The sequence below is a fragment of the Vombatus ursinus genome, unplaced genomic scaffold, assembly GCF_900497805.2.
Source record: "Vombatus ursinus unplaced genomic scaffold, bare-nosed wombat genome assembly UNPS02014830.1, whole genome shotgun sequence".
In the NCBI taxonomy this organism is placed as follows: Eukaryota; Metazoa; Chordata; class Mammalia; order Diprotodontia; family Vombatidae; genus Vombatus; species Vombatus ursinus.
This window is the reverse complement of record NW_020954608.1, coordinates 23,820,718-23,838,779: the sequence shown is the minus strand read 5'-3', so window position 1 is coordinate 23,838,779 and position 18,062 is coordinate 23,820,718. Positions and strand designations below refer to the sequence as shown.

Sequence of the window (18,062 nt, the reverse complement as noted above, 5' to 3'; positions counted from 1 at the left end):
ATCAATAAAATCACAGGTCCAGGATCCCCAAAGTTTAGCACAGTGTCTGGCACATAATAGGTACTTAAAATGTTTTTTGATTGATTATTTTTATTTTAATAAATACGATTTTCTTCACTGGTTCAGATGCTATAAATTAAATTCAAGAGTGGAATTTTTTTAATGATGATTTTTTAAACTTTTACATTAGAATAGGAGCTAGATGTTGATTTCATTGTTATAGAGAACTTTCAGGTGAAGTAATTCCCCTTGCTAATGCAAGAGAGTCACCTTTTCCACATCTTCCCTATAGAGTCGCCTTAGAGCAATGGTGAAGTCAAACACAAATAGAAATGGGGGCTGCTCATCTGCACATAAAGATCTCTATGTGCTACTTGTTGAGTTAGTTTTAAAATATAATATCATTTATGTTTTATCATGTTTTATTTATGTTGATGAAAATTTCCAAATTACATTTTAATCTGGAAGAGCCCACACTGGGGATTGCTGTGAGCCACCAGCAACACAGGCCGTGTGTTTGATATGTCTGGCCTAGAGAACTGAGAGGTCAATAATTTTCCCACAGTCTCACAGTTAGTACATCAGAAAGAGGACTTGAACCCTGTTTTTTTGTTTGTTTGTTTTGCTTTTTAGTGAGGCAATTGGCGCTGAGTGACTTGCCCAGGGTCACACAGCTAGTAAATGTTAAGTGTCTGAGGCTAGATTTGAACTGAAGTCCTCTTGACTCCAAGGCCAGAGCTCTATTCACTGCACCATCTAGCTGTCCCTCCTGGTTTTCTTATGTTTGAGACCAGTTGCAGAGGCATGTCAAGCTACCTTATCACATTTTTTGGATTGTTAGATTAAAAAATCCAAATGCTTTGTTAAAAGCACGTTCTGAATTCTTAATCTTGCATGTCTCAAATGTCACTTTATGCAAAATAAAATAAAACTGAAAAAAGGTAATGTGTGTCTCAGTGAACAATGAGTCTTCTTTGCTACTGAGAAAAGAGACCACACAGCTAGATTTTTTACTTACACTAGTCTGAAGGACACAAGCCACCAAATTGTGAGATCAAATAAGATTTGATGGATGAATTTACTTTTCTTAAAACAACATACAGATACACACACACACACACACACACACACACACACACAGCACATGCAAAATCTAGGTGGAATTGTTTGTACTGCTTTGTTTTAGGGCCACTAAGTATATCTCTTTTCTCAGCTCACTTCAAGAAACCCCTCTTAAGAGTACAGGAATTTCTCATTATAAATTACATTCATAGTTCAACCATTGAGTACTGAATGTTAGGCTATATGTATTGTCTTTGCATGCCTTTAATTTCAATGGACTTCAGCTGTCTTTTTAACTTTAATGATTTAGTGATAAATTGTGACAGGTGTTAGGTATGTTTGCTTAGAACTGGAGCCTTTTTGTGTGTGTGTATGTCAAACAGAAAACTTTTAAAGCTATTTGAGTTTGTCTACGAAGCTTTCTTGTCTTGATTGATAGAGACACTGAAGATTCCAGATGCTTTATTCAGTTTCTAATAAAGCTATTCTCACTTTAAAAAAAAAGATGTATTATTACTATATTTTCTGCAAATTTATTCCCCCTAACAAAATTCTTCTTTAGATAATAAAATTGAAAAACAATATTGATAATACATAAGCTGAATCACAATACCATCACTGACAGAGATATGGTCAGGCATCTAGTCTCATCTATTTTTTTCTAAGTGTTACCTGTAATGTCCTTGGAGAAGGAGCTCCCAGAGAGGAAAAGTCTTCTACCAATGTAGGTTAGACACTGCTTTGCAACCTAGTGTCTTAGAGAGTTAACTGCATCACTAAGATGTTGACTTGCCAAGTGTCACATAGAAAGTATGTTTTAGTGATTGGATTTAAATCCAGGTCTTTCTGACTCCAAGAAATGTTTATTTATTTATTTATTTTTTGCTTAATGCTGCTTCTCTAGTCTATAGTTTATCTAGAAAAATAATCTCTTGAACTAGTCTGATAATAGTTCATTCAGCCTATGTCAATTGATTGTAACAATTATAAAAATTCAAAAAAACTCAACTATCTTATTGTCAGGATAATATTTATTTGCTCATAAATAGAATTAATATGTTAATTGTAGAGATATTTTAAAGCTTTTAAGCTAGTGTACAGTTTAAAATCACAAAATACTATTGATATTTTTCATTTCCAATATATCTGAACAATAAAAAGTGTTCTTAAATATATAATGTTATTTAATATGTTGCCACTGAATTTAGTAATTAGTAATATGCCTTCCAATTCCAATTAGTAAAGCAATATGCTCAAGTTCATTTTGTCCAATATTATACAGCATGCATAGTCAGATTTTCTTATTCTTTCATTCTGTTCTGCTTATACACTAGTAAAAACACTAAAAGAAGATAAAAATTTATTTTAATAGTACTCAGAAAGATGCATGTTAATGTTAAAAATATAAAAATGTTGCCTAATTTTTTCCTTATTGTTTTCTCTGAAATGAGTTCCAAATTCAAAATGTCTGGATAAATATTTTCAAATAAATTGTTTTAAAAGAATTATTCAGTTTTTTAAAAAATATATTTTTAATTAAAGTGTGATGCAAATACTCTTGTATTAATAAGTATTGGCATACTTCAATGCAGGTGCAATCTCCTTGCTGTGAGTACTTCCTCCAGCAGTTTAGATTGCAATCCATCCATCTCTTCTCATCTCAGTACAATCTAGTCTGTGCCCTCCTATTTGTCCTTTGCAGGGTATACACTTACTGTGAGATTGGCATTTCTCTTGACATTACCTGAGCACCACTGGAATCCATGAGCTATAGTTCTGTGATCTTTTGCTCTTGCCACATAACAGGTTCAGGTTAAATTCCTGGTATGCCTCTCTTTGGATGATACCTTTAATGTTACCATTATTCTATGTTTCATTGGTAATAATACTGAAATAGTTTTACACTACTATTCATTTTCCGTTGCCTTTTGGGTGACCTACATTTTATTCTTTAGTAACTATAGTATTTCATACTCCTTATGGGTTAAATATTGAAAGAATATTGGTATTAAAATGATCAGACTTTCTATGAAAAAAAAAAACTTGGGGTTATTAAAAGCACTACTCATTTTCCTAACTACAGCCTAGCTTTACTTTCTTTCTCCTATTAAATTCTGGGTCCAGTTTACTGACTATCTGTAGTGACTATCCAGGATGCTTATACTCTGTGGACTGTTGAACTAATCACATATTGCACCCTGAACAGTAGTTGGGTTTTTTTTTCCATTCGCTTAAGTTTTTTTTTTTTTTTCTGATAGGACGAGCTCTTTGGAGTAACTACAGACTGAATTTAGAATCCTGAAGTATGCTAGGGTTTAATATAGTCAACCCAATGTCACCTGCAAAGAGGAGTATCTTAAAATATCTCACAGTCTAAAGAAAATCTGTTTTTCACTTGGACTCTGTAGACCATCTTCCATAACAGTGGCAAAAACCACTCGATAAACCTGTTCAGAAAACTGACAAATAAAGTTAGTTTTGTAGTTGCATTTGTCAAAGACTCTTCTCTGATTTTGATATATGCATGAAACCAACTTGTTAAAAGAAAGACTTTGAAGGCATCATTTTGTATTTACAGATTTATTTTTATGATCAACAAGCTAGAAGCATATTGGGAATGTATATTCTCTGCACCATTCAGTAATTGTACTTCTGTCAGGAATTGGACTATTTTGGAATATCATTTGTAAAAACACACTCCCTTCTTAGACTTTCATCAAGATTGTCCTCAAAACATGTGTAGATAATTTCAATGCATATTTGTAGATAGGAGAAAGTAGGCATAAAGGTTATAAGCTAGTGATATTTTCTTCATCAGTTTTTTTCCCAGCAGGAATGGCATCTGCATTTTTCTTCCCCAAACATTGGGCATTCTCCTTTATTTCAGTTGTCTTGATAATTAATCTCTCCAGAATTTCAAACCTGTCACTTCCAGTTCCAGAGGATCTCCTTTTGTATATTTGGCTTAGTCCACCTGTTCTTCCTCTTTGTTTCCTTAAGTGACATTTCTACATTTAATTCATTTAAAAGTTTGATGTGAGAGTCCAAACATGGTGATTCCAGTATTACTGATAAGGAAAAAAAGATTTTGTTATAGAAATCCTGACACATTTTTTCTCTGTTATACATATTTCATAGTCATTTTTACATTCTCTTGGAACAATGTGCCTTAGTAGATTCTGCCAGTTGACTTTCTGTCCATATCTTTATTTTTCTGCCACTGTTTCATGAGGGTTTTTGGTTGTTTGTTCTTGGTGTATGTGATATTATTGCTTATAATCTATTATCTTCTATTGTAAGGTTTAAAAAATGGGGGCAGCTAGGTGGTGCAGTGGATAGAGCACTGGCCCTGAAGTCAGGAGGACTTGAGTTCAAATCCGGCCTCAGACCAAACACTTGACACTTACTAGCTGTGTGACCCTGGGCAAGTCACTTAACCCCAATTGCCTAAAAAAATAAAAAATGAATTTATATTTTAAACTGTTTCCCTTAGTTACTGTATCTCTTCATTTAGCAAGGAGATCAATGAGTATTTGCAAACTTCAGAGCTTTTTTTTTATCTTCTTACTGTGATGATTGATTTATATTAGTTAAATTTCCTTAGGAAATCATAATTATAGCAGTGATTTTCTATTTGCCATTTTTATTATTAATAGTGTCAGATCAAGTCGGAGCTGATTTAATTACATTTCCTGTCTTATAATTTTAAATTTTTGTTGTTCAGTCATTTTCAGTCATGTCATACCCTCCATGACCTCATTTGGGATTTTCTTGGCAAAGATACTGGAGTGGTTTGCCATTTCCTTCTCTAGTTCATGTTATAGATGAGGAAGCTGAGAGAAACAGGGTTCCCACAGATAGTAAGTGTCTGGGGCTGGATTTGAACTTGGGAAAATGAATCTTCCAGACTTCAGGACTGACTCTCTTTATGTTGTGCCTCCTACTCACCCACTGTTTTAAATCTAACTTGGTATTAATTTTGAGTTTTGTTCTAAGAAGTTGGTGGTTTGATTATATACAGAGAGCATATTTGGAAATCAGGCCCCTTATTCAATAAGCATTTATTAAGTACTATACCCCAAGCATTAGGTAAGACACTGGGAATTAAAAAACATACAGCCCCTGTGTTTAAAGAGCTTATATTCTATTCTATGCATACACATAAGTGCATACAAGGGAAATGCAAAGTAATTCAACAGGGGTTTTCAGTGTTACTAGAAGGTGGGGGATCAGGAAAGGCCTCATGAAGGATGGGATCTTGAATAGTCTGAATTTTAAAAGGAGCTTGAGAGTCTAAGAAGTGGGAGATAGGAGGAAGTGTACACTAGGCCTAAAGAATAGCTTGTTAAAAGATAGAAGAAAGAATATTCTCTAGGAGAAAAGGCAAAGCAGGTCAGTCTTACTGGAACACAGAGTACATAAAGGGAAGGAATGTTATTCTGGACCACAGGTAGCTCAGGCCTATGAGTGATGCAGGTTTGGGATTTGAATTCAATGAGACAGTCATAAACCATAAAATCAAATAAAAAGCAATTTTACTTAGGATAATATTTAAAAGGATACTATTCATATAAAACATCATTCCCTTTGACTTCTGCATTCCCCATAGCAACAGCCATCCTTGGTCAGAAAGGCATCTCCACAGTGCAGGGAGAATATGCCAAAACGTCTGATGTCAACTCCCCATAGATTAAACCTTTTATGCTTCAGGCAACAAAAAATCCAAACTAATGATAAGCTCAAGAACGAACTCCCTATCGCCTTAAAGAGAAGTCAGTTCAGCCTAAATAAGATAGGCACCACTCCTACCACAAATATGTAATGTGCTGGAAAGGTCAACAGGAGCCAGATTAGGAAAAACTAAATTCCAAACTGAGGGGTTTGTACTTTAATGTAGCACCACCATAAACACCCTGGAATTTTTTTGAGCTTTGGATGATTTGGTCATACCTGTGCTTTAAGGCTATCCATTTGACAACTTTGTTGACAAGAGGGAGTCTTAAGGCAGAGAAACCAAGGAAGAGGTTCTTGTAGTATTACAGATGAGACTTAATGAGGGCCTAAACTGGGGAGGTAGATAGAAGTAGAGAAAAGGGATGGGCATGGGATAAAATGCAGAAGTAGTATGAAAAAGTTGATAGCTGTTTAGGTCTGAGGGTAAGGAAGAATCTGGGCTGACTCTAATATTTTAAAGCAAGGTGATTGGAAGGTGGTAGTGTCCATAAAAGAAACAGAGAAATTGGGAAAAGGGATGAGTTTGGAGGGAAATAATGGGTTTTATTTGGGAAATGTTGAGTTTGAGACTCACAAGATATCCTTTTGGAAATGTTAGTCAGTTAGTGATGCTCATGAGAGAGACCAGGGCTTGATACATAGATCTGGGAGTCATTTTCAAATAGAAAATAATTAAACCCATGGGAGCATATGAGATCAATGAAAGAAATCATTCCCGCATTGGTTACCAGTAATTTCCTGCCTCTTATGTTATAGTCTTCATTTTAAATTATGTATTTAGTATTTACCATATCTAGCACCACCTGCCTCACTTGTTAAAGAAAACATTTATGATATATAAAATTCAGACTTCCATGTTGTCTACAAGCTTTTGAATTCTTTTGTTTTGGAATCCTGGGTAACATTTTTTACCATATTTTTTACTGTTCTTTCTTAAGCCTACCTTTGCATTGAAGTCACTAAGAATTAAAGCATATGTTTATTTAATTTAGAGAATCATATTGAGTTCTTTGTATTATTTCTCTCTTTCCTTATCCTCTGCAACAGATGTAAGAGTATAATGCTTCCATAATCTTCATGGTGGTATTATGGAAAATTCTTATCATAAGAGCTGTAAGACAAGTTAACATAGTGTCCCATGAAATTATGTTTCTTATTGTTTCTGGACATACAATGAAACTGACTTCAACAACTTTTTTGTTTCCTTCTCTAAGGAGAAGTTCAGTTGCAACTCCCTTTTATCTTCTGGTTTCATTTATACCAAGAACGTTGTTATTGATATTTAATTGTTCCCATTGTAGATCAACTCATTGGTCATTTGACGAGAATTTTTAATTGAGCATCACTCAACCTCAAATACCTCTGGCTTTTCATCGACTCCTTTTCCTAACTGCTCTTCATTCCTCTCTTCCATATAATCAGTTACCAAATCCTTTTTGTATGATCTTATCCATATTCACCTGGAAAACATATGCAGAACTTTGTAACAAAATACTAAAAGCTAAATAAAGAGGCAAAGAGGCATAAATCAATATATTGTAAATGTATTTACCTTTCTTTTTTAAGCAAGTGCTTTTAGATACCATTACTTTTATCTCTACAGAGATTTTTTTTTAAGTTGTGCTTCATATTACAGAGATGGAAATACAAGTCACTTCAGAGAAGTTTTTGCTCTTAACTTTCCACCTCCTAGTCGTTTTTAATTGCTTCAGATTCTGTTTGTTTTAGGAGGGTTAATCCATTAGGTTACGTTTGCTACAGAGATTCCAGAGCCTAGAAGGTTATGCCAGTTCTCCTCTTTGTTTTGCAGTATTTCCTTTTGTTCGTGCCAGGAATTCAGTTTGATGGCCCTTTCACATAACTTGCCTGGGGGTCTAATTATTAGCTTTGAGCTTCAGTTACATTCAAATGGCCAGATCTGATATACTGGCCTTATATGACAATTACTACCTTTTAGGATTGTTGTTTGTTCATCCTGTGACACTTTTCCATATTGATTGATTTTTCACAAAGTTGTGGGGTTTGTGCTTACTTTCAGTGTGTCACTTAGATCCAAATGAGAGATTTAGAGCCCTCAGAGTTACAGATGTGTGTTTGCTTTGCTGCCATCTGTTTTCCTGCCTGGGGAATTCCAAAGCTTAGAGTTTTATGTTTGCTTTTTTTTTTTTTTTAATCTTTAGTTTTACCTGAAAGTGATTGTTTAACATACTGATTTTTTAACTTTGTTTTAATCTGCCAGATTTGGAAATTCTGGAGTGTACTATGTTACTCAAATCCTGGTTATGCTAACCGTCTGCAGATTTTGTAAGTTGTTAGAAAAACATGGTCTTCATTTTTGCTGTTTGCTTTATAATTTGCCAACTGCAAATCCCAAACATTCATCTCTGAATCCTTACCAGGTTGGGGAAAAAAGACACAAGTGTTCATTTTTTTTTTATATTTTGAAAATCTATCCTGACTCTGTGTACTTGCAATTCCTTCAAGAAGAGAGAGAGAGAGAGAGAGAGAGAGAGAGAGAGAGAATCACATCCTTAAAAGTCCTCTATAAAAATTAATGTCAAGTATTTTGAGCTCTGCTTTTTTCTCTAATGATTATTAGCTGTTTTCTTTACCCAACTGATTCATTTCATTATATATTGGCTTGTGTGACTGTATACAGTTGTGCAACTTAAAACAAAATTGTGCAACAGCGACAAAATTGAAACTGAATGTTGTAAAATTATAATGGCCAGACTTGGCCTTCAGTAAGAGATATGAAACTACTTTTATTTTTCTCCTTTCTTTGAAGAGGCAGTGGACTATGGATATAGAATATTACAGTACCTGGCATATTTTTGCAATGTATTGGTTGTTTTTAGTGAACCGTTTTTTTTTTTCCTTCTTGTTTTATTCTTTGTTATAAAGAATAGTTGTCTGAGAGGGTGACTATGTTGGAAAATGTAGGTTATTAAAATATTTTAATTAATAAAGATAAATGTGCCTTGTTTTATACATATGTGCCTCTGAAAACAATAATAGTAAAAAATGGTATTTATCCATTAAAATCATAATTGGATACATACAATGAAAAGCTGCTTTGAAAAACTTCCATATTGAACTCATAGGCAGAGTGGTTTGATACATTTATGAGCATCCCCAAAGAAGCAAGCACCTAGTTCACCTGGGATTAGTGAATTAAAAGGTTTTCCCAAATTTTTAGGATGTCATGCTGCCTGAAATTTAAACTACTTGGTTTTAGAGAAGGTACTAAATCCTGAAAGAAGAACATATCTCAAATAGTATTAGTATTTTAAAGAAGTATATAGCCTTCAAAATACTTTTCTTTACCCACATATGAATTTTCAGGGTTTTTTCTTTTTCAAAGCAGCACAATGAGGTGTTTATAACAGCTCAGAAAAGAAAGAAATTCCTATATTTCTTGTTAGCTACCTAACACGAATGAGTATTCAGTAAGTTAGTCAACAAGTATATATGGTCCTAATAAGGAGAGAAAGAGACCCTACCCTGGGGACAGGACAGACAGGGAAGAGCAGCAGGAGCTGTGTCTAGGCCTCATGGGCCACCCCTGAGATGACTAATTAAACTCTCCCTTTGTTCACTATTTAAAAAATACAATTCTAGATAAATGCTAGAAATACAAAAAAAGGGGTTAAAACAGACTCTGCCTTCAAGGAACTTATATTTTAATGGAGTGACAACATGTGAATAACTAGATACATTCCATGAAATTGCAGAGTTGAAAGGCACTTCAAAAGGGGAAGGCATTAGCAGCAGAGTTGGTGGGGAGGGGAGTGGGAAAGATTTTCTGTAGAAGATGCGATTTAATCTGAGTCTTGAAAGAAGCCAGGAAAACTAAGAGGGAGAGGTCAAGAGTCAGAGTGCTCCAGGTGTCAGGTACTGCTAGTACAAAGGCATTAATACGGGAGATGAAATGTCATGTTTAAGGTTCTATAAGTAGACAATGGTTTCTGAGTCATAAAGTATGTAGAGGGAATTAACACATAAGCTAACTGAAAAGATAGAAAGAGGCCAGGCAACGAAGAACTTTAAACTCCAAACAAAAGTTAATTCTAGTCATGAAAGGGAACTATTAGAGCTCATTGAGTAGGATCTATGGTTTAGGGGGAAAAAATCACCTTGGCTGCTGAATGGAGGATTGAAGGCACTGTGGAGAAAAAAGACTATTGCAGTCATCATTTATCCAGGGCAGAGGTGATCAGAGCCAGAATTTGGGTTGTGACTGTATGAGTGGAGGTAAGGGGAACAGTGTAAGAGAAATGGCGTAGGCATAGAAATGACAAGATTTAGCAACAGATTGAATGTATTGGGGAAGTTCAAGGGAGATATTAAGAATGTCGCTGAGTTTTCAAACCTTCGTGACTGGAACTGTTATGTCCTCAATAGTAATAGGAAATTTCAGAAAAGTGGAGGACTTTAATAATAATGAGTCCTGGATATGTTGAGGTCGAGATACCTCCTGCATCCTTATAATAATTATAGTAGCCTAGAACTTTTAACTATGTTATTAGAATGTTATTAGGAACATTAGAATGTTATTAGGAATATTAGAATGCCCTTTTAATCACCACAGTTCCTACTCATAGTACGAAAAGCCTTATGAGCTAAAAAAGCTGAAGGACCCTATAGTTGAAGGTAGAGGGGAGAAAAGTAACTTATTATGTGTTCAGAGTTACTACTTAATGTTTCATAGTCTGTTAGGTACAGATAAGAATATTTATAAAGTGCTGAGAGATCCTTGAAAATGATGGTATACAGCCTAACCCAGTGCAACAGATGAACCTTGCACTGTGACCCAGAGGTCAAAAGTACAACATAAAAGATCATTGTATGACAGTACTTGAGCTTCTCTGTATGCCTAGGCCAGATTTATGTAGGTTTGCATTTGCTGAAAGAGAAGGAACTTTTTAAGCATTTAAGATATATTACTACCTTCAGCCTCTGTGAATCAAAAGGTGAGTCAGTGATTGATTGAAAGATACTGTGATCCTAAATCAATTGGAGTGAGTAAAACTTCTTAATATGTAATATGAGCCAAATCAGAGAACTTGGAGACATTAAAAAGATTCTGAATGAATACCAAGGGATCAGGCTTGTTTACCTTGCAGTTCTTTTGTTTACTGCTGTTGGTATCTTCCTGCCCTCAGAAAGTCAAAGCTTCTGGCATTCTGTCAACAAAAAAGGCAGTGATAAATAGAGTGGAGACATAGAGAAGTGGCCAGTGACTAAATAGCTGTTAATTTTGACATCTCCATAATCAATCCATTATGTTAGTGTGAACTAGTGTGCTCTTTAAAACTTCACAGAAATAGGTGGTTCAGTACAAAACTGGCTGCCTCTCACTGCTCTGGTCTCAAAGTTCTATGGGGAAGTCATGAGGAAGGGCAAACAAGTAGAGGGGGCCCAAGTTATGGTCAACAGAGTTGGTCAACTGACACTACTTTATGAGAGAAATATAACTCCTTGTGAATTGAACTTTAGCCCTAGAGGTCAGGCTTCTGGATACGTCTAAGAGTTACCATCCAGTCATTAAACACGTATAATCCATTGCTGAGAATTGTTACACCAGAAACTACACTTGTTTTCCGTCTGACCGCTGGCTGCTTTCATCTTTGTCCTGCAATTTTAGTTGATTTTTCCCCCTTTTCTTTTTCCAAGGGAAAAGGAAGATAAAAGGGTTAGGGTGGTACATGGATACACAAACAAGAATATTTTAAGAGGTCTTTTGTTCAGTGAAGGATATTGGCATTTGTTAGACTTTCAAAATTAAAGATATTCGAGTTAGAGTAATTCATAAATAAAAAAGTCAGTGGAACATTTACTGCTGTTTTGGGTACTAAATAAATACTAACTTATGGTCCTAGGGTCATTTACTTAGAGACATAAGGGACCTTCGACACTATCAAGTTCAGTTCTCTTATTTTATAGACAAATAAAGTGAAGACAAAGAGGCTAAGTTATTTTTCCAGAATCATACAGCTAGTTATTGTCTGAGGCAGGATTTGAATTCTTCTTCTTGACTCTATTAAAAGTCCAGTGCCCTATTTACAAATAGAAAAAGGGCAGCATTTGAAAAGAAACCTTTTTATTATAAATAGTATTTAATGATTTTTTAAAATGTGATTACTTTTTATGATTAAAATGTGATTTGTAAACTTATTCAAGGGATGTAAATGAAATGAACTGTGTTTTGTATTGATGTTGGTATCCTTATGTATTTCCTTGCACATGCTGAATTTTTTCTTTTTCACATTCATTCATGTATACTTTCTCAAAAAGAATTCTTGTAGGGTGCACACCCACACCCCCCCACACACGCCGCATTCAAATATACAATATACATGCGATGTCCCAAAAGACAGTGCGTTTTTAAGCTATTCAATCTATTAAGCTATTAAAGCTTATTAAAGCTAAGATTTTTGGGATACCATATATATACATATATGTATATATGTATATATACATGTATATATGTGTTTGTGTGTATAAAATAGGTATATTATTAAGTAATATGCACACATATATACACATACATATACCATCCCACTTTTGGACTGTTCTAATTTTTATAAATTTTTCTTTAAATGGAGCATAATTATGACTCTCCATAAACTTTACCCACTATTCTAAGCCAAACTCTCCTCCTCAAATCAAGTCTTTCCAAATAGTGATGATAGTATTTATTTATATATCTGTCTCTCTTTTCTATCTGAATATATACATGAATTCATATATTTGAAATGATACATAAGAATATATCATATCAATATATGACATTCACATATGTACACATTTTGTTATATAAAATGTATATATATTCACATACATAACCATTTATGTGAATATATAAACCTGTTCATATATAACTATATATGTGTGTGTGCACCCATGTATATGTGTATATGTATATGTACATGCCTGAAGCAAAATACATAATTACTATTACAAGTATTTGAAAAGACTTGATTTGAAGAGGAGGGTTTTGTCTCAGAGTAGTGAGTAAAGGTTGCAGAGAGGCATATTTAAGATCCATGTTGAGAATGAAAAAGCTTGCTTGTAGTGCTCCAAAAACAGGGATATATATTCTCAGTTTCTATATAACTCTGAAAAGATTTTTCTTTTTATATTTATATGTGTGTATGCATATATATATATACGTGTGCGTATCTATTTTTTAAACCAAATAAAAGCTTCAGATTTCTTCTGCTTCTTAACTTTTGAAGATTTTTCTCCAACTGAGTATATTTGATTGTGAATTATACAAGGAGACTGGAAAGAGTCTTCCTGCTTATTCCCACTTGAGATTTGACAAAAAGCTTTCTATATGAAATAGGTTCCACTAGGGTTAGACGAAGTTGTGCAGAATTCATCCTATGAAGACATTCGTGGCTTCATTAATGTGCAAGTCACTTGGAGAAAAATAATTTAAGTAGTAATTCCTATTCTAGTAAATGACATCAAATTATTTACTCAAAGCATAGTGCCTTTAACTTTTTTTCCATAGATCAAGGAATGGAGAAATCATTCCAATTATGTTGTTATGTAAATTTTAAAGTAACAAATCAATGCTTTTAGGCCAAATTGTTGATGTGTCATAACTACAATATCTGTTTAATTTACTTTTAAAAATTAATGTTTTCATAAGTCATTCAATAACTTCATTTATATATAGTATTCAAGGAATAATAAAACAATAAGCAAATATCCAGTAAAAGGATTTGTTGTTTCCTAAATGTGCTTTTAAAATTTCTAAAATGCCTATTAAGTTAAAGCAAGATAGTAAATTTATAAAGGACTGTATATTCAAGTACATAAGGAGGCATAATTCTAAATAATGTTTAGTTGCTATTATACAAAGAGTCAGACACAACCCAAAATTCCTGAATAAGAACAACAACAACATCTCTTCTGAGACATTACATTCTACCTATTTAGGTGTCTTGCCTTTCATCATGAGAAAATAGCTTTATTGTTGAGGAACTGAACTGTTTTTATTTTTTAGCAGCTTTCCCATATTTTGAACCTCCACAATCCAAGAAGTAAATGTAGAGACTGAACATTTGTAGATGATCTATAACACTTGCAGATCAGATGTTGGAAAGATACATGGTTTCAGCTAGTTAATAGCATCATCACTTTGGATAACCTTTTCCCCATTTTCTTTCTTCTGTTTTTTTTTTTCCAGAACGATGTGGGAGGGCAACGTAGTTTGATAAACAAATGGACAACTTTCCTTAAGGCCAGATTGATTTGCTCAATTCCTGGCAATGATGGAGCCGACACTCATTTTGATGAGCTTCGTAAGTCATATGGATTTGCTTTTTCTCTGTCTTATTAATTTTTACCCTTCCAAAAGAATATGCCTAATTAGAGGGACGAGTTCCATATTTTCCTTCCAGATGACTCAGTCCCTATTCTCCAAGTAATTGATATTTCCTAGTCAGCAATATGCACATATGCTACATGTAATGCCACCAAGAAAATGCCTTTTATTTGTTTTGTGCAGTAAATCATCACCCTGTCTCTGAAAAGCATTTTCTTTGGTTTCTGTGTGAGTCACCACAGAGTTAGAGCAGAGAAAGGGTGATAACTTAGGAAACCCAAAATGACCTTAAACTAATCTTAAGCCAAATAGACTACAGGTTCTTCTGTGAATTGAGTATTCCCATGGTAAAATAGCAGATAAGCCTAGACATTTGTGCTCCCTGGATTCAACTGAGGAATCAGAGAAGCTTAATGTTTCCCACTCAGTTTTATCTTTCCCCTTCCCCAAATTGATCTCAAAATGCTTGGTTAACTAGGCATTTCATCCAGTATCAAGTTCATAACCCCCAACAACTCAGTAGAATTATGAGTGGCGATAGCAGTAAAATATTATTCCCTAGTGGTCACACAGTGTAGTGGTGATGAACTTCCTTGGATTTAGCTTGTCTAGTGCTCTGGCGGAAGTCATAAAATCGGTTACATGTCCAGTATAAAGCTTTTCTAGCTTAATAGAACTTGTCTGAGCTTGGGTTCCATTGGCATAGCCTTTAAGAACCCAGTATCACTTTCTTTGGAAGAATGAGGCATTAGAGGTTTGTATAAAAACAATATAATAATATGAGAGCCAGTTTTGTGAGCACTTTACAATTTGTGAAAAAAAATTCATGCAGGATAATAATTACTGGTTGTTGTCCATTCTCAAAAGAGGACCAAAATGGCATCATTATGTTAGAGTCAAGTTTCATTGTGTCCAACTGTGGCTGATCAGACCAATACGATCTCGGAATGCTCTACCACAGGTTGGGCACACGTAGTCTGTGTTAACATTTGAGGTGGATTCTCTAAATTTGTTTGTGTTTTTTTTGAGCTGTTTCAATTCATAATCTCCAACATATATCAGAATGGGGTGTTGATCTATATTTAGAGGACCTATGTTCAAATTTTGACCTTTTCACTTACTACTTGTGACTTTCCTCTCTATGAGACTTAGTTTCCTTATGTGTAAAACAGAGATGTTAGTCTATCATAGGTTCCCAAAGTGGGCAATACCACCCCCTGGGGGTAGGGTGCTGGAACCATCCACAAAGGCAGTAGTAGCCTCAGGTACAATTGGGGGACACTGAATAAAAATAAAGGGGTAGTGGAAACATAACGAAAGAAGAGAAGAAAATTTTAAAAAATCGTTTGTACATATTTCATTTGTTGTATAACAGTTAAAGTCATAGTGATTACATTATTTTCCAAATAAACACACATAATGCGAGTTATAACCAATCAGTAGTCAAGTCCCCCAACTGGTCTTAACAAGCAAGTGTTGGCAGGTGAGCCTGTTGTGCATTGTTGGTAAGTTCAGCACGCATCAGCAGGAATATGTGCATGTAATGACTTGTTTACAATACAATACTATATGATTACATGATGCAATATTACATCATCAAAATTTCAATGCAGAGAAAAAAACACAAATTTGGAATAAATTATTAAATTTCAGATGTGTCATTTAAAAAAATTCATTTTTTTTAAATGATGCAAATTTCAAAAAATCCATTACAGGGTTAAAGAAAGTAGATTTCCAGGATGGTATTGAGTAATTTTTTTTTTTTGAAAAGGGTGCAGTAGGCCAAATAAGTTGGGAAACCTCTGGTCTAGATGACCTGTAGGTCCCTTTTAGCATTAAATCTATGATCCCATGAACTTTGTCTTACTTGATTACAACATTGACCAAGAATGTTTAGTTTCTGTTATGTACCCACATACAGTACACACTATAGGATATCCCCCAAATCTGAGTCCAGTTTAAGGTTTAGAAGCTACTAAACTTTAAAAATGGACTCTGACTTTGGAGACTCCCTATGATGTATTCACCCATTCACAGCTTTTAAAAAAATTAGAAGACATATTGTTTACATATTTTTATATACTTACTCTATCAAATTATCGTCAAGACCATGCTCACACAAATTGTTACATTAACTATTTTCAGAATGATAATAGAATGCTATATTGGATCACCCAATCATTAATGTCTTTCACTTGTCAAGATAGTCATTGCTTAGCACTTGATTATAATTATATATATATATATATATATATATACATATAATGTGTGTATGTGTGTATACATATATGTATGTATTTGTGTGCCAGTTTTAATCTTTTTGGCATGCTCCATATTCTTAGATAAAAAAAAATAAAATCTCTGAAGTTTTGATATTTTTGCAACTTTGAAAGTAAACCTACTAAATCTTGGAAATATTTTTTTCCCATTTATAGAGGATATTTTTTTACTTCCCACAAAAGATGAAAGAAATCCTGTAGTATATGGAGTCTTTACTACAACCAGGTATGTTCTGGGTAATGTTTCTTCTTAATTATATTTTATAAAATGCAGTTGTAACTTTTACTTTTTTTTTCCTTTTCTGTCCCCATTAATACTTTAAACCTTCCCAGTGGGGCAGGCTGGGTATTTATTTTTATAGTAGCATAAAATTTCATTTCCTAGTAGTATAAAATGATGAACATATAGGTTAAATGAGCTGAACAATCAGGCAGGTGATTAGTGTCAGAAAATGAACTTCAAGCCAAGGTCTTCTGACTTTCAGACTTGTGGATTTTCCACTAGATGGTGCTGGGCTTGGAGTTAAGATGACCTGAGTTTGATTCTCACCTCAGAAACTTTGTAGCTATGTGACCCTGAGCAAGTCACTGAACCGCTCCTTGCCTCAGTTTCCTCAACTGTAAAATGGGTATAATAACAGAGTTGTGAAGATCAAATGAAATAATATTTGTGAAGTGCATAGTACAGTGCCTGATAGACAGAAGGTGTTATATAAATGCTTATTCCCTTCCCTTCTTCCATTTCACCCTTCCCCTCTGCCTATCAAATTAGAGCATAATGTTATTTATTTTTACCTTGACCCTGACATTTGTGACCTTCTCAAAGATTATTTTGTCTTATGTTTTTTGTTTTTTGTTATTATTTAGCTTAGTCATTTTGAGGTACTTTATTTTGTGCATTTTAATCACTCTCTGCCAATCTTTAATCATTTCCTTAGATAATATTTCATCTTTCTGTACTGCTTTGCTGTCAATTGCTTGACATATTTTATTTATTATTGTATGAATTAAGATTTGTTTTTTACACATATCTCTCTTCAACATATTGCCACATACTGCACTTTCATCTGTTATAATACTATAAATTCGGGCAATTACATTAACAAAGTAAAATAACAAAACAAAAGTAAAAATAATCTGTGACAGATTAACATTGGGAACAAGGTCAAATTATAATTATTTATGATATGATGATATGATAGTGTATCCAAAAAAATCAAAATGTTTCAATCAAAAAATTAATGGTGGCAATAAAAGAGTTCAACAAGATCATACAACAAAGATTAACTCCAAAAATGTTCACATTCCTATTATTAAGGTATTTTTAATCATGAAAAAGGAACCCCGTTTGTAATAGAAAAGAAAGCCATGAAATATTTGTCTAGAGTAACTAAAACCAAGGAAGATCTAGATAATCAGTAAGGTATTGAAAATTCATATGTGAGTCACACAAATATAAGCGTATGACAATTCTCACCAAACTAATCTCCATATTTAATGCAATGCCACAGAAAATACCAAGGGATTTCTTCATAAAACTGTACAATTAATAATGTAATATATATGGAAAACACAAAGTAAGACAACAAATAGTGAATGCTTTGGGGTCTTATATTCATTTTGCCTTTCAATAAAATTTGTAATTT

The 18,062-nt window shown here is 33.9% G+C and overlaps 1 protein-coding gene across 3 annotated transcripts in view; it reads left to right on the top strand.

Moving 5' to 3' along the window:
• The window catches only part of SEMA3D (semaphorin 3D), a 256,333-nt gene that overhangs the window by 177,739 nt on the left and 60,532 nt on the right, over nt 1-18,062 (top strand). For all 3 annotated transcript variants that reach the window (XM_027838813.1, XM_027838812.1, XM_027838814.1), the window contains exons 9-10: nt 14,000-14,114; nt 16,573-16,642. In XM_027838813.1, the coding sequence (XP_027694614.1) occupies nt 14,000-14,114; nt 16,573-16,642 (185 nt within the window). The remainder of the gene's footprint in view (nt 1-13,999; nt 14,115-16,572; nt 16,643-18,062) is intronic.